This window comes from Syngnathoides biaculeatus, chromosome 9 (genome assembly GCF_019802595.1).
Source record: "Syngnathoides biaculeatus isolate LvHL_M chromosome 9, ASM1980259v1, whole genome shotgun sequence".
NCBI classification, from domain to species: domain Eukaryota; kingdom Metazoa; phylum Chordata; class Actinopteri; order Syngnathiformes; family Syngnathidae; genus Syngnathoides; species Syngnathoides biaculeatus.
The window spans coordinates 17,169,105-17,192,307 of NC_084648.1; the positions used below are offsets into that span (position 1 = coordinate 17,169,105).

The 23,203-nt window shown below is 41.7% G+C and overlaps 1 protein-coding gene across 1 annotated transcript in view; it reads left to right on the forward strand.

Annotated features, from left to right (window-relative positions):
• The window catches only part of sorbs2a (sorbin and SH3 domain containing 2a), a 76,280-nt gene extending 55,212 nt beyond the window's left edge, over window positions 1–21,068 (forward strand). The window contains exons 11-30 of the mRNA XM_061828902.1: window positions 143–209; window positions 1,189–1,239; window positions 1,314–1,533; window positions 1,603–1,717; window positions 2,554–2,625; window positions 5,084–5,140; window positions 6,237–6,286; window positions 7,604–7,785; window positions 7,967–9,622; window positions 10,997–11,076; window positions 11,207–11,304; window positions 11,517–11,631; window positions 11,711–11,839; window positions 12,659–12,862; window positions 14,982–15,641; window positions 16,827–17,120; window positions 18,239–18,307; window positions 19,227–19,264; window positions 19,361–19,467; window positions 20,249–21,068. Coding sequence (XP_061684886.1) covers window positions 143–209; window positions 1,189–1,239; window positions 1,314–1,533; window positions 1,603–1,717; window positions 2,554–2,625; window positions 5,084–5,140; window positions 6,237–6,286; window positions 7,604–7,785; window positions 7,967–9,622; window positions 10,997–11,076; window positions 11,207–11,304; window positions 11,517–11,631; window positions 11,711–11,839; window positions 12,659–12,862; window positions 14,982–15,641; window positions 16,827–17,120; window positions 18,239–18,307; window positions 19,227–19,264; window positions 19,361–19,467; window positions 20,249–20,313 — 4,329 coding nt within the window. The 3' untranslated portion in view covers window positions 20,314–21,068. The remainder of the gene's footprint in view (window positions 1–142; window positions 210–1,188; window positions 1,240–1,313; window positions 1,534–1,602; window positions 1,718–2,553; window positions 2,626–5,083; window positions 5,141–6,236; window positions 6,287–7,603; window positions 7,786–7,966; window positions 9,623–10,996; window positions 11,077–11,206; window positions 11,305–11,516; window positions 11,632–11,710; window positions 11,840–12,658; window positions 12,863–14,981; window positions 15,642–16,826; window positions 17,121–18,238; window positions 18,308–19,226; window positions 19,265–19,360; window positions 19,468–20,248) is intronic.
• Window positions 21,069–23,203: the final 2,135 nt, after the last annotated feature.

Sequence of the window (23,203 nt, forward strand, 5' to 3'; positions counted from 1 at the left end):
AAAAAAAGCCTTTACGAGGCCGATTGATATTAATTTCATATCTCACCCTGTAATCAGATACTCTTCCACATTTGACTTGATAAAATGATGACAAGTTAATCTTTGCTATGCTAACATACATTTTTTTCCCTACCCCTCTTAGACAGTGGACCGTCCAAAGGACTGGTACAAGACCATGTTCAAACAGATCCACAAGGTCCACAAAGCGGGTAGGTTAACTTGACTGCACCGTGACCCTCAGGAAGCTCCCGTTCTTTGTGTGGTGAATATTTTTGTTAACACTGCCCACCCCGCAAAGTGTTCCCCCCACCCTCGTGCCCCTAGCCAGAACTCATTAGTCTAGCGGAGAAGACTCTCTAATAAGACACAATTGCTCATGGGACAAGTGCCCCAATTTAGAGGGATTGACTGCAAATGTATGCATAGGGCCTTTTTTGTTCTCTACAGCTCGGGCTACAAATACAAATGCACAACTGTTGCGTAATTGTGTGTTTGTGTTCATCCTGATGTAAAATGACAAGCAAGATGCCTCAGCGGGGTGCTCTTGACCTCCAAAGCAAGAAGTCAAATGTTCACTTTTATCGTTTTTTTTTTTCCTCTGAAAAAGTGGAAACGTGGGAAAAGTTTAAAGCTCCACAGCTGGCTGATCAAGGCATGGAAGTGTGTGTGGTTAGGGGGGAGGCGTGGATTTTGGATGGCATACAATACTAAATATAGCGAGACCAGTAGGGGAATGTCATGGCCAGAGCACAGCACTGGACAAATAAAGTGAGGATTTTTCTTTTTTCTAACTTGTAGCGGAAAAAGCAAAGCAAAGGCTAACTTGTACGTCTGCCAAATATTGAGATTAAAAACTCAGGAGCTTTAATCATTTCTATTTTGGAAATTGCGTCATCAATAGTTTGTCGTCTTTTTCGGAAGTTAGTTACGAGATATTGTGAGTTTTTTTTTGTGTGATTTTTCAACTTTGGGATTTGGATTTGACTTTGGAGGCATATTTTGTATGAAAAACATTTTTCGGTTGACTTTTTTTTGGGGGGGGTGCACACGTTGCCACCCTTGAGCCATGTCATGTCGTGCTGACTCATCTACAGTAATACACATGCCAGAAACCCCCACCGGTGGTCGTCTCCAGTCATGTGTTTCTTCTGTATTTAGACACGGACTAATATGCACGTTACCTTTCAGATGACGACTATTCGGACACTTACAGCGCAACATATGCTATCGTGAACAACGGTGAGCTACGATTTGATCAATGAATCCTAAAAATAAGCCACTTAGTCTTAATATAATGTTGTATCTTTTAACAGATGACTACAGTGTGCCACCCAGCGCCACACTGGCCCACCCGCCCCCACGTACGCACACCTACAGGCCGCTCGCAAAGAGCCTGTCGGACAACAGCGGGCAGCGCCTGGCCGCCCGCAATCCCTCTCCTTCGCCGTCACCCGTGCCTCCTCCACCGCCGCCACTGCCGCCCTCTCTGCTCCAGCTCAGGGCCAGAGACAGTGACCATGAAACACCAGATATGTGAGCGAGTGTTTACCTCTCACGTGAATTTTGACTTTTTTAGTGGGGCCTAATGGTTCTTCTCTATAGGAATGAATGGGGTCCTCCCGACAGGAAAGTGGACACAAGAAAGTACCGCGCTGAGCCAAGGAGTATTTTTGAGTATGAGCCGGGGAAGTCTTCCATTTTAGAGCATGAAAGACCTGTGAGTATTTTTTTTATATTTAATTAAGATATTTATGGGCGGCACAGTCGAACAATTGGTTAGAGCGTTAACCTCACGGTTCTGAGGACCAGGGTTCGAATCCCAGCCCCACCTGTGTGGAGTTTGCATGTTCTCCCTGTGCCTGGGTGGGTTTCCTCCGGGCACTCTGGTTTCCTCCTACATCCCAAAAACATGCATTGATTGGAAACTCTAAATTGCCCATAGGTGTGTTTGTCAGTGCGACTGTTGTTTGTCTCTATGTGCCCTGCGATTGGCTGGCAACCAGTTCAGGGTGTACCCCGTCTCTTGGTCGAAGATAGCTGGGATAGACAATTTTTAGTAACTACATTTTTGAGATTCCCGTCAAGTCTTGAGCACCTGCCCTTTAGAGCTCTGAAATTGTAGGAGGTTTTGCTCGAATTCCAAGTCCTTTCAACCTTAAACGATTCGAGTTCCAAGGTCTGCTTAATTTTGGGTTGAATTCCAGGTCTTTTGACCACCAAACTGTTTGAGTTTCAACTTCCACCACCTTTCCGGGCAGGGGTTGCAAATTTGCAACAGGTTTAATATAATCGAAAATTTTAAGTCCAGAGTATCATTTTCTGAAAGTATCAAATTTTTCTCTCTGCAAAATTTCATTTGGTCCAGGAAGGTTTAACTGTACTTAGTAAACTTTTTTTTTTTTTTTTTAAATCGTTTTTTTTTTTTTCTTTTGATCTCCAAATCTTCACCCATGGTCCACATCCACCTCCACACTCCATATTTATGTCATTTCTCTACATACTTTCTTCTTCTTCTTCTTTGTCTCTCTTCCCACTGTCACATTCTTTTTCCAGACCTATGATGACGTAGATTTAGAGAACGAGCCTTGGTATAAATTCTTTTCCGAGCTGGAGTTTGGCCGACCGGTAAGTTAGCTGTAGGCCTAGCTACTCTTGAGCCCATGCTCAACTTCTAGGACTTGGCACTCACTTTTTCTCCACACCAACCTTATGGTTTTGTTTACAATGTGTATATATAGTATGTGTGTGTGTGTCTGTCTGTGTGTGTGTGTATGTGTGCACTAGTAGACAAGGTGGGGTTAGCTATTTTATGTTGGCATGATGTAGTAGTTTGTTGGGTGCTGTGACTCCTCTGTACCCCACCAACATACGTACTTTCTTTTCTGGATCTAATTTGCTGTTTTTTAGTTTGTTGGCAAGCCAGTATTGATATAGTCATACTCAAACCTGTCATTTTTATTTAGGACTTTTATGTACATAAACCATAAACAGTGGGACCTCAAAAGTTGATTAGGAGTTATACCAGAATAAGGCCTTACATACTGCCTCAAAATGGCCTTTTATCAGCTGTCGTTACGTGTGATAGGCACTGACATAAAACGGAGGGATGACAAAGTCAAACTGTCAGTTCCCACCCGATTTCTGAGTTAATATCAGGTGGGACAGAGACCATGTGAAATGGAATACAATCCTTTCCAGAGTCCGTTTTACTTCACACTCAGCGCTGTTTTTTTTTTTTCTTGGCATTTTCCATGCTTTTGCTGTTCTGGGTGAAGAGACTGCCTCAGAATAATGGAAAGAATGTGGTCTATACTCAGTAGCCCCTCTTACACTGCCAGTCAAAACTTGCTTTTTACTGGGGTGGTGTTTGTGTGACAGGTGTGGAATCAGGACAAGAAAGACAACCCAGCAATATGACTATGATACTATGAGAGTCGGAACAGCGACTGTGAAAGGGAACACCAGAAAGCCAGGGCAGGGATGTGCAGTTGAAGAAAAAAACATTTCCATTACAAATAATTGAAATTTACATAGTCTTTGGTCACAAGCCCCTTTGACATTGCAGATGAAAAAATGCCTTTTACCAAACTTTTGTTGTTTATAAGGCATTGAGAATTAATGGCGGGATTTATGAAAGGCGAGATGGTGACTGTGTCAAAAGCTCCCACCACCACCATCACTATTATGTGCGTGTACAGATACAGAATGTGACAATTTTTCTGCGGTTTAGCGGGATTCAACTTTGGAGGTTCCACTGCACACACAAGCGCCAAAAAAAAACAGTTCTAAGCAGTTGGTTGCATTCACTTATTCTGATTCCTTTGCGTCATGTTAGATCTAATTAGAAGGCAGTATAAAGATGAGCATTATGGCTTCTGCACCCTCTGCTGGATGTAATAAGTAGTACTGTTTAGGGAGTAATATTGCAGAGTTTGACGCAGCCTTTTTTTTTTTTTTTTTTCTTATAGATCTCACATTGCATGATGTGTGTGTGCGTGTGTTTTTGCATGGACTTGCTGGTTACTTCATTAGATGCATCTAATACAATACCTGCCTTTACCCTGATAATAATTCCACTTGAAAGGATAAGGTTCCTTCGATGACATCAAATGTACAGAAAAAAGGCAGACAAACCTTGTTATTCCCTAGCACCCAATCAGAGATGAATGAAAAGGTCCAAATTAGATGTAATTAAAAGTATATTGCATGTATGGTACCATACACTAATATAAGGTACATTTTAAATACAAAGCCAATTACAATGAAGTTGGGATTCTGTTTAACACGCGCTAAATAAAAACAACACATAATTTGCAACTCTTCTTCAAACTATATATATATATATATATATATATATACACTGTATATGCATGTATATGCACGTGTGTAACGTAATGAGCATTGTTACCAAATCCTTCCAAAAAATTGTTCACCAAAGCTTTCAACATTAGCAAATCATTAATTTTTAAGAATTAAAAAAATGTTTTTTTTAACAATAATGGTATTGTGTTATGTAATTTTTTTTCCACCCTGAAACACCACCTGTTTACCAAAACATGTGACATTAGATACCACCCACACAAATACAGTGCATGGATGTTATTGTAAAAATTAGTTGTAGCAATAGTATTTTTAATGTATATGTATTTGAATGAGTATCATTTAAAGCCTTAATTTATGTACATGTGGTGGTTGTACTACAGCAATGAAAGCTGTTTCTAGTATTTTAGTTACTCTGTTTAGCAACGTAAGACGACTTTTGACGATCACTCAAAAGTGCGAATTATTACCTTATGTAAAAGCATAACTTGTCATCCACTTCTGGTATTGTATTTCATTGGGTTTCTTATCTGTACCTAAGGAAGTGACCATATGGTGTGTATGAGCATGTGTGATTTACATTTTAATTCATTGGTAAATGTCCAATTTCTCTAACGGCTGTCCACTCTTTTTCATGTTTTTTTTCATCCCCCCCCCCTCCCGCTCCCCATGATGCCACTGCCGCTTCTCCTCCTTCACCTCATCTTCACCTTCCTACACTTCCTCCTCCTGCCTCCCACACTCATCCCTGCCGCTCAACAAGCCTCCTAAAAAACGTCTGGATTATAATCCAGACATCTCGGCTCGCCAGCGCATTGAGGTAAATGTGTGTGTGACTAATGTAGTGTTGCACCAATGCAATGTGAACGGGGCTTACAAAACGAATGTCAATGGTGAAGGGAAAACCACATAATGACATTTCAATCTTCCTAGAGCAAATATAATGCATATTGAAGATGTTAACCACACTTCAAAAGATAAAAATTTATCTTAAGAACTGATGAAGTGTTTGGTGATGCGACTCTTTGTCTCTGTACCCAGTATCAATTTTTGTCACTTCTCACGTCTGGAATTAGCGCTGCAAAAGACAAAGAAAAAGCAATGTTGATCACGTCAATGTCGACAGAAATATATAAAAACTTTTACATAGAAGTTAATCTGAACAGCAGCAGAAATGGTCATCAGTGGGGTCTGCAGTTAAAATCTTCCTGCGGTATAGACGCACAACATTCCAGTGCGTATCAGAATCTAAATTGAAGCACTATACTGTAAATATACTGAAGAGAATGTGAACAGCAGCTACACTCGTCAGCAGTGTTATGATTAAATAACCTAAAGGACATAAAAATGGAATCAACATTCCAGACTGATCACATCTACTTTAAGAAATTGATGCATGCATGAATAAAGAGAGCACTGGACACAGATGTAATGTGCAGGAACAATAGTTAATTGTTTTATGTGGCAAAAACGCAACGTATGTTTGTTTGTATTCCTGTAAAAAAAAAAAAAAAAAAAAAATGGTGAAACACCATGAGTTGCCTTTATTGACAGTTTGTTACAGTTTTGAATGAGACTTCCTTTATTCAGGTCTATTCCAGTTGATCCGGTCCAGTTTTATGAGGCAGCATTTGACCCCCCCACCCCCACCCTTATCTTAGCTCCTTTGCTAGTTCACCTTCATTCTTTAGCGCAGCCATACAGACTGCGAGCAGTGCTTTGTTTCTGCTCAGGTGCCCCACGTGGAACCATCATCTCCGTTACGCCTGGGGGGCAGGGGGAGCCTTTACAATGTGACACATCCAGAGGCGCGTGCAGTCAACGGTGTTGTCGGGATCCATTCTTACCTTTTGTCACCCCCTCATCAACCCGGCTCATTTTTTTCCCCTTTTTTTGTATGTTTTTCTGTCTTCCAGGCAACCCTGCTGGTCGCTCCTGCCGACAAGCCCCCAGAGAGACCTCCGAGGTAAACCCCCTTGTTTGTTTTATTTTTGTCCCCTACCAGCTCGCCCCTCCCCCCATCTCGTCAACATCACTGTTCGATGCTCTGACCGAGCGCTGCGCTCTTGTCCTTGTTATTGCTCCCCTTTTGGTGTGAGCTGTTAATATCAGCCTTAATTTGATCACATAACTCACTACTATGAACATTACATCGTCTTTGCTCTGTGAACCAGAATAAACCTTTGAAATGTGCCCCTTCACCTCTTATCCTTACCCCTCCGACTCTCTCCTTCCTTCCCCTGTCCTTCTCCCATTCTGTTCCCCCTGATTTTTAACACTTTCCCTAGTGTGCAGAAATAGGATGTGATGAATATGCCACGTCCTTGACAATAGGAAGTTCACATTTGACATTATAGATCGGCACAAAAAGCCAATGCCAAGAAGTCAATGCTGTGGTGTGAAAATATCAATATTTACCAACTGTTTCGTACACATTCAGCCCCCTGGACTTTCGAACATAAAATTTCGTTGTCTCTTCTGTCATGAAAAGACCTGCAAAAAATGTTTCAAAAACCCATGTCGAAAAATACTTGGGAAGTCTTTATTGACAAAATATTCAATTTTATTTAACCCTATATCAAAAAATAAATTACATATAAGTACAGTGCTATCATACGGTTTGAAGGAATATTTTTTTGAGTAATCACGTTTTATAACTACATATGTATTACAAAAGAACCACTGAAGAACGCATATTGTCCCATTTCGAGTAAGTGATAATTGTGGAGTTTTCATCATTGCGTGTGGGCAGAGTACGGGTGTAAAGTTTATAACATTCTAAAATAATGAAACCTTTATGAGCCAATGCTACCAAATCACAAAGAAATTCAACACCCAAAGGCAGTTTCACTTTGCTGTGTGAAATTCGGTAGCCATTTAATTTGTCTCATCAGAAAACACAAAAGTCTAATTTCATGACTGAAATTGGTAGGTGGTCCTTACAGGCAAAACCTTATTGATGCTCTGTTCCAATATGCCGGTAGTAGATTTATTTTACGGGGCCCAAACACATGCCTCAATGACCTTGAAAATAAGATAAAAAAATGTTGTCCCTGAGCAACGTGGAAATTGCGGAGCATGTTGGCATGTCTGTCATTAAGGGATGACCGGAAAAGTCTCAAGGGCAAGAGCATGGATGTTATGACTTAAGTTTTTTTTCTGCAACTGCACATCTGCTTCCATATTCCCATCCTGCCTGTGAAATGTGTCCTACTACTTAGCGCATGCAGAATGCATTAATTCAGTAGCGAAGTAGTTGTCGTTACTAACGGTTGTGTTTCAGTGCTGCCGGTGACTACAGAAAGAGAAGGAAGTCAGAGCCTGCCGGTTCCCAGGCAAACACTTTGTCATACCCGAGCCGAGTTCCAGTGTCACCCAAAACACCAGACTCCAGCTGGTCCACCGGCAGTACCCTCAAGAAGCCCGTTGTTCGCTCCTCACCAGCCTCACCCTCACGCAGTAAAGGTATGAACTTAGAATGACTGCCATTTTTTTTTTTTTTTTAATTGTGGAATCTTTCCCTCCTTCCTCCTTCCGCTTATCCTGTCTTGCTTGGTACGACTGCTTAATATGCTTTCCTGCTTCTTCTTCTTCTCTCCCACCACGCTGCTCTCTTGTGGGACGTCTTAAAAAAAAAAAAAAAAAGGTGGGGCCGCATGCGTCATGTATTCAAACACTTTGACCTCTCCGGGTTCTTGCCAACACTCCTCCCTGCCCCCCGTGCCCCTCCGTTGCCCGGAGGAGGCACAGAGACCCTCCTCTGAGGAGGGTCCGCCACTGGCACCGCCCGGCAGCAAGCTCAGGTCCCGTAGCTGCGATGACTTGCTGGGCGACAGTCCAAACCGACGACGTGCCTGCCGCTCGGAAAGTGCTGGCTCGTTGCTGTGCAACCGCTCGGACTCCAACGGGTCCGTTGGCTCTGTGCCCCGCCTCCGCCGTCGGCTGCCGCACGACTCCCCGAGCTTCCTCAAGCTTTACCGCAAGATGCACCACATCGACAGAGCCCACTTGATCCCGTCCGAGGTGATCCGTTCGGTCCGCGCCCGCATCCTGGAGCTGGAGCAGCAGCCCCATCTGCACCTGCACCGCCTCTCCCCTTGTGTGCCCTCTTACAGCTTGGAAGTGCCACGCGACACCGTGCCCAAACACATCTCCACCTACGAAAGTCTCATTGAGAAGTCCAAATCCATGCCCAATTTGGGGGACGGCGAGGTGCCGTCGGGTACCACCACGCCAGGCGGCTCTTCGTCCCGAGCGAGCAGCGGTGGCGTCACCCCTAGTTATCCCAAACGTCGTTTCTCAATCGAGTCTTTACTGGAGGAGCCCGACAGTGGCAACAGACCACCACCTCCAGCTACGGACCACTCACGTAAACCTCGTAGCCCGCCGGAGGGTCGGCCTCGCATGGGGCCGGAGCCCAACCACGGGGCTTCGTATCTGGCTCCTCCCGTCCCGCAAATGCCTCAAGCTGACTACTCTGACAGCGAGCAGGACGCCATCGCCTCAGACCTCAGCGACTTGATCCAAGTGGAGGGCTCCTCATTTTGCAGTGAGAGCGACTTTGACCACTGCTCACTGACATCCTCGGAGAGCTTTTACGGCTCTGCCACGCTGCACCACCACCTCCGCCATCACCACCACCACCACCCTGGTCACCAGAGCGTCGGCCAGAGCCAGGGCTACCAGCACCGACACCTCATTAGCTCTTGCAAGGGTCGATGCCCGGCCTCTTACACCCGCTTCACCACCATGCTTCATCACGAGAGACAGCGGGCCCGCCAGGACCCCCAGAGACCTTCGGTGCCGAGTCGCCGCAGCCGTTCCCAGGTCCAGAACGAGTCCCAGCAGTCCATGTCCAAGCTGGCTTACCTGGTCAGCCCAGTGCCTTTCCATAAGAAAAAGGGCAGCAGCGGTGGGGGCAGTCGCGGAAGCAGACCAAAATCCAAGCAGGCTATCTACGAAGCGCTGGACAATGCCCTGAGAGACATCTATGAGCACATTCAAGCCGAGCGGGGCCACAGAGGGTCCAGGACCCCCGACGACAGCATCCTGAGGAGAATACTCTCAGAGCTGCTGCCTAGCGTGCCCGAAAGAAGCTCTTCATTGCCAGGAAGGAGAGGGTGTTGGCACGAGATCCGCCCGGATGGGTACGCCTCGCATGGGGGAGAGCCACTCACGCCGCAATTGCAGTCGCCCCGGCTCCAATCGCCAGTCAGTGGCTGTTTCGGGCGACATTTGGACACCACCAACTGTAATGATTACGGGGACGAGCATGGCAATGGGAACGGTGTTTTTTATTCAGGTGGAGATGATGCAGTAATCGTGTTCTTTGTCCTGTTCATCACTTTGGTTACGTTATTGTGATTTTCCAACATGTTTACATGACGTGTTTCCAGTGTAAATTGTCAAGTTAAAGGCTACGACAGCATCCAGTCCCAATAACTGGGAGGCATGTAAATGCATGGGAATTTACAGTGTACAGTAAACCCCCGCCTATTCACACATTTCTCTGAGGAACCTCTTCTCAGCTATTCCTGAAAAACTTTTTTTCCTCTTTTCGGCACTTAACAATCCATAGTATAGCTCCAAGCCCGTAGCTAATAGGAAAGTAGTAAGTGATGTCACAAAAGAATGTTGAAGTGATACATCTCGAATGAAAGATTAACATCTTTGTGTGAGGGGAGGCACTACGTTGAGTCTGGGTTGTTTGCGGGAGTTATGGAGAGCCTTGACCATATGTTTAAATTACAATGGTACCTCGGTTTTCGAACGTCTCTGTTTTCGTACAAATCGGTTTTCGAATGAAGATTTCACTTCATGAAGGTGCTCAAAAGACGGCAGAAACAGTCTACATTAGATTTTCTTTGTTAAAAAGGGGCGAGTCACCCCCACCGAAGACATTTGAAACAGTGGTTTTGCATTGCTATTTTCTTTGTTCCATTATCCCTACCTCTAGTTGCAGGTTACATTGTTTTGTACATGTTACTTACTTTCTGGTGGAAGGGAGCTGAGGATGGAGCTGCCAGGCAAAAGAGCATGCATTTTAAGCAAAAAATAAATATATTTCTTAAATGATTTAATTATATAAAGTGTCTGAACTATACATGTATTTCTACTATGCAGTTTATTATCAGGAAAAGCTGGAAAAAATGCTATAAAAAGCCAAATTTTTTAGGCTTGGAACGCATAATTTCTTTTTCCATTCATTGTAATGGGAAAATGCGCTTCGGTTTTCAAACATTTAGGTTTTCAACTGGCCTTCTGGAATGGATTGTGTTTGAGAACCGAGGCACCACTGTATTAATTTTGGGGGCCTCAATGACTTGTGATTTTTCGCTAGTCATGCCATGGCTTGGACGCTTGCCCATACCTTTAATGGGGGTTTACTGTATAAAGCAGAATGTTGTCGTACAATTCATGCTGATCTGTTTCTAATGTCGTTTTGGAGAGTCATTGATCATTTTTTCCCCCCTTCGTTTTTTTAGTGTGTCTGTCATATTTTGTGAATTTCAATCACCCATTTTCATGTCAAGGTTTCATGCCTTTCCTGTATGTACTGCACCTGTTGCAGCAACATAATCAGCCATCTCATAAGCATGCCCACCGTTGTCCTTTTCGTCGTTGCGGTGCTAACTGTGCTAACAGTGTGTACTGTTTTGTCTCTCACCAATCACAGACCAGGATGTGCCCAGGAGTTACTCCACCATGGACGGTCGCCACACGCCCCAGAGTCGAAGAGCCACTCCTGACCGAGAGGTAGGACCTATTGCAATCTCCAAATGACAACAACCACCTTTGTTAGCATTATTGGTTGTATTTTTGCTGCTTATTGCTGGTAATACTCGCTGCTTTTTTTTCCCTCCCCCTCCGTTTTTATCCATTCTAGGTATTTCATAAACAGATGACACAACTTATTCTCTTCTCTCTCCTCCATCAGAAGCAGCCCGCCCGAGCCATTTACGACTTTAAAGCGCAGACGGCTAAGTGAGTACGGTTTGAAGCACGAACGCCCTAACCCCCGACATGTCAGCAAATGGCCGCTCGCCCCATCAAACTTTACACGTCTTTATCTTAGCATTTTCCCACCCACCCCCCATCACACCTGAATGGCTTTTACGCTGCCTTTCCTGTACATACGCCACCCGGTCTCCAATGAATAAAGCCCCACGGTCCATGCTAATCCAACTGCCTTGCAGGGAGTTGACATTCAAGAAAGGTGATGCGGTGAACATAGTCAGGCAGATCGACAACAACTGGTACGAAGGCGAGCACCGAGGGCGGGTAGGGATATTCCCCATAGCTTACGTAGAGGTGGGTGTACAGCGAGCAGAAATCACAAACTGTACGAGTCGTATGATATGGCATTCATGCTTTAATTCCTTGTCTTTAGAAGATGGCGTCATCGGAGAAGCCGCAGCCCAGCCGCCCGCCTCCGCCCGCCCACGTTAGAGAGATCGGAGAGGCGGTGGCTCGCTACAACTTCAACGCCGACACAAACGTGGAGTTGTCTCTCCGAAAGGTACCTCGTGTGGGGAAACTCAAAGCTCATTCCAGCTGTATTATGGCGAAAGAAGTGGGGTAGGCCCTGGACTGTACCATCTATTTCAGGGGTGTCAAACTCATTTTTCTCACGGGCCACATTGTTGTTGCGGTTTCCCTCGGAGTCCCATTATGACTGTGAGACAAAAATACTTTGTCATCTCATCATATTTACATCATCAATTTTTGAACTAGTTTTGGAATCAGAAATCAAGAGCAATGTGTTTTTCAACTATTCACGCTTGGTAACACAAAAATGCTTGTGATATCTCAACTTTAACATTTATGGTATATGACAATTGGAAATATTGGTATATATTTTTACAAGTATCATGGAAATTGACACTCTAGATTTGGCTTCGCGGGCCACATAAAATCATGCGGTGGGCCAGATCTGGCCCTCGGGCCTTGAGTTTGGCACCTGTGATCTATTTTCTTTACGGCTTGATGTTGGGTCCAGATGATTTTTTTTGGGGGGGGGTGAGAAAATTGGGTACCCTCCCCCTCAAAACTACTTTGATGTGACATGATAAGACCCATTCATCCATTTTCAATACTGCTTATCCTCAATACAGCTGTGGGTAATAGTACTCCATCCCAGTTGACGTTTGGCAAGAAAAGAGGGGGATACTCAGGACTGGTTCTACGCCTGATGCCATTCATCCGTTTTCTATACCGATTGTCCTGATTAGGTTAATGAGGGACCTGGAGAATATCCCATCTGATTTTTGGGAAGAAAAGTGGGATACACCTTGGATAGCGCACCGGTCAATCCGTCAGTGTTTGTGTCTGTGTACAGGGAGAGAGGGTGATCGTTATCCGGCAGGTGGACCAGAACTGGTACGAGGGAAAGATCCCAGACACGACCAAACAGGGCATCTTTCCGGTGGCTTATGTGGACCTGCTCAAGCGCTCGCCTTCCAAGACTTCTGCCCACCACCTCCACCAGGTGGACCCCCACGGATACCATAGCAGCAGGACACCCAGCTCCACACCCATGAAGGTAAGGGAATGTCACCACAACACCAGGAATGGTGAGAGGCTCCGTTGGGACACGTACAGTGGAACCGTGAAAGCTCCCAATTTGAAATCTAAACAGGAATGTTGGGGGAAATCATGTCTGCTTTTACTTTCTTACTTTTACTGGAATTTCCTGTTCACATGTCACGAGTGAAATTGCACAAGCAAGCTAGTCTTTTGTGACTTGCCTATTGCCCCAAATGACGTGGAGTGACTTTTGAAGGACTATGACATCGCAGTGCGGTCAAATTACATAATCCTGCCCCAACACGGAGTTTCTCCACCTACAATTTGGGAGGTAGGCCAAGTGGAAGTTAAGGTAAAAAATCTACGGGGAGCTGCAGTGATAAACGGCACCTGTGGTGTTTGGCAAAGTGTCGGTTGTGTGGTCCTCAGACACAGATAGGTTATGTTACTCTGATACACTATCTGACAGGTATAATTTGGAGACTAAATACAAGCATAAATACTCTGCGTGAGTCCTTCAGTCTAAATCAGTCTCGTTTTAATATGGGGGGAAAAATTGGTGTGCACAGTTGGTTGGAAGTCAATCATGTATCGAGCTACCTCATGCGCTAAGATATCACCCGTCCAACTATTTTCTGATGCAGGTCCTGGTCCTTTTTAGTATCCCAATTAACAAGGGTCTTCCCCCGGCTGACTTTTAGGGAGATTACGCCATGGACTGGGTTCCCATCAATCAGTGGTGTTCCAAACAGCTCATATCCGTAGAAAACATGACCGGCGCTCGTCTATCATTGCCTTTCATTGTCAATCATAAAAACTGATAACCTGTGGCTCATACTCTTCAGCCTTGTGTGTAGTGTTCCGCAAGGCTGGGCAATTGATCCAAATAGGAGTGTGTTGTTCATTCACACTCCAGTTAAAGTAAATCCACAAAAAAAGATTGGCCTCATTTTATATCAAAACACAATAGATTGTTTTGGAAGTCGCCATCTTATGCTAAGAGTTAAATGAAAACCCAAATGACGGGCTAGGTTATATCGGCATTTGATCACAAGAGGGATTTACCGTCAAATATTGAATAGTCACACACAAACTCAATAGTAACACATAAAGTCAATTGTGAAAGAACAATACTCACGGGAACTCAATTTGTGAAAAACAAGTTCATTTAAATTATAATGTGACTTTCTTCAACTCCTTTGTATTTTTAGTTTACAGGAAACAAGTAGCGTCTTACATATAACACACCACACTGCCCCTAAGAGGCGAAGGCACGCACAGCAGGAACAGTTGATCATTAAGCAGTTTAAAAACCAAAGTAAACTTTTCCCATTTTCCGGTCAATTAGATTCCCCAAAAAAAAGAATCATAAATTTAAAGGCCACAATAATGAAGGATTGTATTGTTTGACTACAAACGTTTTAAACCCTTTTTGTTTTTCTATTTTGATATATTATTTTACTTGTTACTAATTTATTTGCTGGTTGTTCTTTCATAGTAAAATAACTACAAAGTTGTCAAATATATGAATAATCAATAATCGTGATTATTTTTTCCTATAATCACCCAGATCTAGTGTGCGTACCAGTTCACAGCGCATAGCCACGTGGCAACTTTAATGCAAACCTATAGAAACATGTCAGATCATATAGCCAGGCCATCTATCCATTTTCGGAGGCACTTATCCCCACAAGGGTCACTGGAGCTTATATCAGCTATCTTCGGGCAGGAGGCGGGGAACACCCTGAACTGGTTGCCAGCCAATCATACACAACATAAATCATTTGAAAAATTTACAGCTAATCCAGTGATCATCAGTATCAGAATTGGCAGCATGAACCTCTGATCAGAATACAAACAATCATACAAAAATCTCTGATACACACACAAAAAAAATGTCTTTCCATACCATGAACGTGAATTGCAGTCGAACTTCCACTGGTTCCACTCTATTACAATAGGAGCATTTATTGTCACATGAATCCACCAGTATTATAATAATACATACACATAAATATATATAGTGCACATTTTATAAAAATGAGAGTTAAAAAAAAAAACATCATTGCAGCACATAGACATTGTGTTCCCTTCTGTTTACTCTCTTCCCTCTTTTCCACTTCCTCCTCATGGAGACATTCTGCCGTCTACCACCTCCTTCCCCCAGCCCCACCCACGACCACCCGTCCTCCCTGCTGCCAAGGTCCGACCTGCGGGCGGTCACCCATGAGTGGCTCTCCCTCACTGTGGATGTCCCGCCGCCGGCTCGAACCCTCTCGACCACGCCCAAGTTGCCCCCGCACCCCGGTCATGTCGCGCCATCTCTGGACGAGCTTCTCCCTGCTTCGCCCGAGTATCTGTCCAGTGTTTTAGGTCCACTCGCACATTCTCGCGGTCGAAGCTTGGTCGACCAATCGTGTGCAACGAAGCCGAGCAAGTTGTCAAAAGCGGTGTCGGAGCCCGTGACCTCACCAACCCCTATCGATGTCCAGCTCTGTGTCGCAGACCCTTACGATGATCCCTTGTCTCTTATTCTGGATGACCCTGACCGGTCACCGGTGTGCTCTATAACTACGGCCAGATTTTGGAACTCTCAACCTGAAGCGAAACGCCGAGCAATTGAACCGGCAGAGCCAAAGCGTGTCACAGCCCACGTCCTGAGCGAGTCCCTCGTTGATTCTCAGAGGCCTCCGTCAACTCGAGGGAAGGCGTTTATCGAGTTATTCATTCAGGAAGAAGATGATGTGGTCTTAGAGGATGAGGAGGAGATTTTTACAGGGAGACTCAGTACACAGGTAGAGCACGTGTGAGCTTTCTTTTAAACATCCCCATTGCCACCAAATATTCCAAGTTATTCCTTTGAGGTATACTTTTTAAAATAATGTCTACTATTTTGCATTACCAACCTTAGTGTGAGGGTACCAAGTAGAACTCGAGACCTACAGACTTTAACAGCATCAACAGTAATTACGACGGCTATTTCCTTCACGTTACACGTTTGTCGCGAAAGTTATGACGGGAAAAAATGATTTAATACCGACGTGTGAGTATAGGGGAATTTTAATACCACGGCTGTTTGTGTTGAAAGCAATTAATGGTCACAGTATTGGACCTGAAGTATTAAAAAGCTACCATAAATGAGACATGCAGGAAAATATTTCTACATATAATTTTACATTTTAATAACAAATTTAGACATATGCAAACAGCGGCTTCACTCTGCGGCACTCTTGAAATTTAAGCATTTTAATGAAAAGGTGGCAGTTTGTCATTTTAACATTCTCAAGAAAATGTTAATAATTTCTTGACTTAACTTTTATTTTCAGCGAACTTAACATTTGAAGTTGTTACTCGGAAATGTGTGTTGACCACCGTCAAAGTAGTGTACATAATTTGGTAACTATTATAGGCAAAAAATATTGTAATACTCCTAAAATATCGACTCAGGGGTGTTTATTTACTTAAGTGCAAAAAGTATCAGATGCTTATGTTAGGTAAGGCCATATAAGGCAGATATCATATAACAGAGATAGATTTATGTATAGATATACAATATTTATATATTAATTATATCATAGATTTATTGTAATAAAATGTCAGTAATATTACATTTTCCCCCCAAATAAAGGTAGTAATTATATAAATACTGTATATAAACAATGACTGAAAAATGGAAAAAAATCAACCCAAGTAATCAGATTTTTAAATGTATAGTCTAATAATAATAGTAGCAATGATAATACACTTAAATAAGTAGACAATTTGTAATAATTAGATATAAGGATGCATAGTAAGACGTCTCAAAATATGTACAAGGTCTAAATATTGTAATGATTAGTAAGCTATAATAAATTTTAAAATTTTCATATTTTTTTTTTAACGACACGTTTCTGTCCCTATCCTATTCTGAGGCCACTCATTCATTATTGAAATGCAGTTGAAGTCTTGTTTTCAGTGTTGTGTGTCATTGCCCCCACTAGGCTGGCGTCTGTCCCCCCACTCACTCCCCTCCCACCGGCCCCTCGTCACCATCCTCACCCCAAACCTTGAACTCTCCCCGGGCCTCTCCCCGCCCACCACCTCTCCCCATCTTCTCGACGTCACCTCCCGTCTCGCCCTCTTCCTCCCTCTCCCCCCTCCACTCGCCAGAGCCACTGACTCCCCCCCACACCGCCACGTCGCCCTCGTCCCCATCCCCGCCGCTCCTCACGTCCCGCCGCTCTCCCCCCGGGGTGCCCCAGCCTCATCCGGGCCGTAGGTCTCCCAAGGTGAAGGTAAACTGGAGTCAGGGAGGTGCTGAGGGTGAATTCCAAGTCAGTTTTGGAATGATGACTTGTTTAATCTATGGACTTTACAGAGTGGCTACTAAACTGCAGAGTAACGGGCATTTGTACATATATACTTTGCCAATTTATTGTTTAAAAAAAAAAAAAATGTTGTGATACGTATATAATAATTCATAATGATAGTGTTCACTAGGTAGCCTTTGCATTTTTTGATATAATTTTTTTATTACATATAAAAATAAATATTACTTTGTTGGTTAAAATTCCTTAATTTGTCAAATTATTTTTTCTACAATTAAATAAATTATTTTTAATCAGTTTACACAAACAATTATAATATATTCATAATGGTGTAAGGACACAATTCAGTTGGGGAGGCCTTTATTAGTACAGATGCGTTTTTCCAATAATATTAAATGGTTATATTCAAAAAGGTCAGTTTTCTAATCATATGATATTATATAACATTTTATACAAATAGCAGCATTTATTTGTAAAACATATTTTCTTACAAGAAATTATATTGTTTGTTTAAAATATTATGTTACTCATTTTTTTAATCCACAAATAACCAAATTTATTCAGGAAAGAATTTTATTTGTATAAAAACATTTGACTAATATCCAACTCTACGTTTATTTAAACCCCATTAAATGAAAAATGAAGTAGTGTTCATTAATTTAAAAAAAAAATAGTAAATTAGTAGTCATGATTTTTTTAATCACGATTTTCCCGATCATTGTTATAATGATTCTCCATAAACTACCCACTGTAAACTTCAGCTTTACAGATGCCACGTGGACTCTGCAGTCAGCATGTTTTGCGGTAATGACGTTCATCATCAAGTGTGGTGATATCATATCATAGTAGTTATGAATTCATAAAATGTGATATGCCTGCCAACTCTCCAGAGACGGAAAAGATTTTGTGGTTCAACATAAAAAGTTTGCACAGATGTTGGTTGCATCGTGATTGTCTTTGGCGATTGTCGGCATGTCAGCGTTTGGCTTCCTGTGTGTGCTCGGCGTGATTGCGAGCGGCTTGGTGTGGGTTGCCATGGAAACCAGAACGTACATCTTGACCATTTTTGTATGCCCGCGGAGCAGGATCCAGTCGTGGGTGGAAAGCCGCCTCGTAGCCCCATCTTGTCTCGGAGGCCCGCTAGAGGTCGGAGGGTAGGGGGACACGTCTTTGTCTCTTGGTCAACTCTGCTCGTTGGGATTCTTGTGAGGGGGAAGCTTTCAAGTGGCCACCATTCAGCTAGTCCTAACATGCATACTCAAATCAGTGCAAAGTACAGAAGAGTTATGGGCCAAAAGAGTTGCTGTACACGGCTGCATTTTAATAAAAGTTTAATGGTATTTCTTTCGGATAGAAGAAAATCTTCAGAACATTGTTTATATTGCTAATAAACTGTATATAATAGTGCTTCACTACTATTGCAACTACATTACTCCTATTACTGCTACTATGTTTACTATGTTACTTAATGGTAAATTAGTTCATATAAAATGCACATTTTTTTTCCGACATAATTTTCTTTTTAGTCAAATAGTTTATTTTAATACTGAATTTTCACACAAGTTTTTTTTAAATGCATTTTATTACACTAATGAACGTGTTTTTAATTCTGAAATTTTGCATATTTAATTACTACAAACCAAATATTTCAATCCCTGGTTTGTTTTTTAGTTAGTGTTTTTATAATTGTTTTAAAAAAAATGTTTTTTCCGCAATAAGTTACAGCATTGCCCTAGGTGGAAAAATATTTCCAATATAAACTAATATTGTTGACTTTTGGATACATTTTTACACCATTATTAAAATATCTATTGCTAAGTTCATTGCTTTAAAATATTTTTCATATATATATATATATATATATATATATATATATGATCAAGTTGAAAAAAACAATAGAATATTTTTCTATTAATTATTTGAAATCTATTTATTTTTTTATGATATTATAAATATTTTTGGGCAATATTACACATTCCTCTAAAGTCCAAAGTAAAAATGAGCTCCTCTTTTGTTACGTTATGTTACCATATGTCAATCCAGATTTTCTAATGCATTTTATTTCTTTTTCAGCGATTAGTTCAAGAAGCTCTCCACGGTGGAGGAGATCCGTAAGTCACGTTTTCACGATTATAAAAATGTATTTGCGTAATTCTAATGTCATGCCGTCAAGGTTAGTAAACATTTGAGCTTTGCCTGCCGTGCAGCTTCCAGGCTGTGTATAACTACTCCCCTCGGAACGAAGATGAGCTGGAGTTGAGGGAGGGCGACGTTGTTGACGTGATGGAGAAGTGTGACGACGGATGGTTTGTCGGTAAGTAAAACCACGAGATGACTCCATCCAGCCATCCATTTTCTTAGTCGCTTATCCTCACAAGGGTCTCGGGGAGTGCTGGAGCCTATCCCAGCTGTCAACGGGCAGGAGGCAGGGTACACCCTGGACTGGTCGCCAGCCAATCGCAGGGCACGTGGAGACAAACGGCCGTACTCACAATCACACCTAGGGGCAATTTAGAGTGTCCAATTAATGTTGCATGTTTTTGGGATGTGGGAGGAAACCAGAGTGCCCGGAGAAAATCCACGCAGGAACGGGGAGAACATGCAAACTCCACACAGACGGGGCCGGGATCTAACCCGGGTCCTCAGAACTGTGAGGCCAAGGCTTTACCGGCTGAGACACTGTGCCGCCTACAAGATGACTCATTGTTCTTAAAAATATTAATATTCACTTGGCAGGAATCTACAATAATTTCTCGTGTATAATCCCAAAAAGTCGTAAATAGTGCGTATTATACATAAGTATAGAGGAAAGTGAAAATTCACATTTTTACAAATGTATGCCGCCATCAAGCTTTTTTTTTTTTTTTTTTTTTTAATGGGGGTGGGGGGGCACTTGACAATACAGTGCGTGGCATTCAGTGTGCTTGAGAAGCATGTTGTGATAAAATAAGTTTACAGTCAATGGCCCTGCAAGTAAAATGGTGCCCTCATTATGCTAATAGCTGCTAGCCTTTGTCATACAGTATAAACAATTGTAATTTCAATCAAATTCATGTGCGTTTCTGACATTTTATCGTCTTCAATTGTTTACACAGGAACGTCTCGTCGAAGCAAGTTGTTCGGGACCTTCCCGGGAAATTACGTAAAGCAACTACCGTGAATAAATCCTCGCCAAACCCTCCTCAGCACAGAAGATGCGCGAGTGGCGACACGGCTCTCGCTTGCCATCTTCAACAGAAGACCTCCTTGGTACCGTTTTTTTTTTTTTTTTTTTTTGTCTTTAACTCTTTGTAAGATCGCCTTTGTGGTCACAGACAAGGCAAAAAACGATGATGACGATGGAAAAACGCTTTGTGTGTGCGCGCTTTGTGTGTTTTTGCTTCATCACATATTTTTCTTTTGATTTGTTCAAAAAAATTTCCAAACCCCAAAGACATTCAACGACAAATTTTGTGCTGTCATGTGCACGAATTTCGCCCGTTCACCATCACTACTAGCGTTTATGCACTTTAACCAATTTGTGATTTTGTAACATCAGATTTCTCCTATGAAGATGAAAGTTGTCGGTTTTGAGGGGGGCCTTCACCGTTTTTTTTAGTCATATTTATTAGTAGTTGAAAGCTAAGATATGATTGTAGTGTTGTTATAGCTTTTTTGCTTTTTTTTTTTGGTTTTGTTAGCACAATTCAACCCAATTTTAAAGGATAGTTTTTATAAAGTAAATTAGATAGCATCCCATAAAGAAAGCTCATATCTCCATATTTTGTTTTTATTTATTGGAAATTTTTGAATTTTGTATTTTCAATTATTTGTATTGCACTTGCTGCGATTCTTAAAGAAAAAACTAAAAACGTTGAATTCACTTATATTTTTAAAGACTGACTACTAAATGTTTGTTAGTTTTTTTTTTTTTTTTTTTAAACATTTTAACCAAATTTTTAAACTTTTTGGATGGAGTGTGGCTAAAAAATTTGTACCTAAAGCAAAAAAAAAACAATTTTAAATTGGGGGAGATTTCTGTTTCTGTTTAATTATACACTGACAATATGGCGATAACCTTTTTTTTTTTTTTTTAAAAAAAAAAAATAACTTGCATTCTGTGATTATGGCCAATAAAACCTATGTGACCATTTTTTATATGGGGGAAAAAAAAGATATGTTTCAGATTTAGTTGGGTTTTTTTAAACTCAAAATTCGGAGCTATGTGTTTTTGTCAATTATACAATATTTAAATATTTATAATCTATTGATTGTAGGCTGTCAGTTTAGTTATTTAGGTTCTATAAATTTGCAGGTTTTCCACCATGGAGCGTTTGTATTATATTTACAGTCGCATTTTAGCTATAACATTGCACGAAGGATTTTATTTTTTTTGGGGGGGACACTGACTATTGTTGAAGCACCTTAAGATATTATTTTTTATCATAAATTCACATTGTTGCTCACATTTCAGTGTGTGTGTGTGTGTGTGTGTGGTGTGTGTGTGTGTGTTTTCTGGGCCTTTTGTATGTTACCCAAAATCCACCTGCTTCATTTAAAAAAAAAAAAAAATCTCTCACTTTTGGTTTTTTTTTTTTTCTGCCATCTTTTTTCCCGTATCAACAGCGCCATCTTGCGGTTGTTTTTAACACTTTTTTTTCCATGACTGAACACCGCCTTAAAAAACAGACTAGCTCGCTAGCCTTGTAATGTGATGAATGCAAAAAAAAAACAAAAAATGAATAATGATAGTGTAGTGAAAACAGCTTATTTGTAAGCACATCACACACACAAACACACACAAGTCAAGTATTTCTACTTTGCATTTAATGGGGCTGTATTGTTAATAAACTCTTAAGATTCATGATCATATTCCTTTCATGGTTCTTTTATGAAATGTCAAATGCGTATAATTTTAATTTAAAGGGTTTTTTTTTTGGTCATATTAATACTGGAAGTGTGTCAGGTTTAAAGCAACGATATGTAATTATGTCCGCTGTATTTAATTTCTTTTTTAATATTGTGTGGACAACATTGTGCGATTATTTTAGTTTGGAGTTGATTGCTTGAGTTTGTACAACTACGAATGCTAAAAATTAAACCCTAAAATATCCCATAATTAAGCTCATGTAATAGGCTTGAAGAAAAAAAATTATTTTAATTTCCACCTCTTTTGTAAAATACTTTAAACGTCCTTTTTAAATGCCTCTGCAATAACTTCAGTTAAGCATGAAAAACAGCCCAAAAAGTTGTTGTTTTTGCGTTGAAACACGACTTTTATGCTCTGAACTCAAAACACTTGTATCTCAAATCATCTTCCCCATCGAAATAATGGAAATCCCTTTCATTCGTTTGTGCCTCCCCCTAAAAACAAAACATGTTGTACTTTATTTTTTTTAATGAGCAAAAACGGCAGCCCGCAATATTGTACTTAAATATTTAAATAGAATGAAATAGTAATTTTTAAAAATGAATCGCAAAATTGTCTCTACGTGCCCTGCGATTGGCTGGCAACCAGTTGAGGGTGTACCCTGCCTCCTGCCATGTAATAGCTGGGATAGGCTTCAGCACTTCATCGACCCTTGTGAGGATAAGCCGAAAACGGATGGATGGACGCATCAATTGAATGGGCATTGTGCCACCCATTCTGGTGTGTGCCTACATTGGCCGCTGGGGGGCAGTATTGGACCGAGGGGGAAAACTAAACTTCTCAGCTCATCACTGCAAGTTGAGTTGTTCTTTGGCTTTTACCTCAAAAAAAGAAAAAAAAACTTGTAAGTTGGGTCACTCGTATCTCAAGGCACCACTGTATAGTACTGCAAATAGTTTTGTGTCTGTTTTGAACTCTTGGATCAAATTCAAACCAAAAATATCAACAAAATGTCCCTTTTTAAAAATTTTTTTTAGAAGGGTTATTTGAAAGGATGCTGGGCTGCCCTCCAAGTGTCCTGGCTGGTCCAGAATGATCCTGCTCGACCTCCAAACAAGAGCGAGCAGACCAAAAAAGGAGAGGAGCGAGGAGGGGTGGGGAGGGGGAGAGGGGCGGCGGGGGGGGGGGGTCACTCGACTGT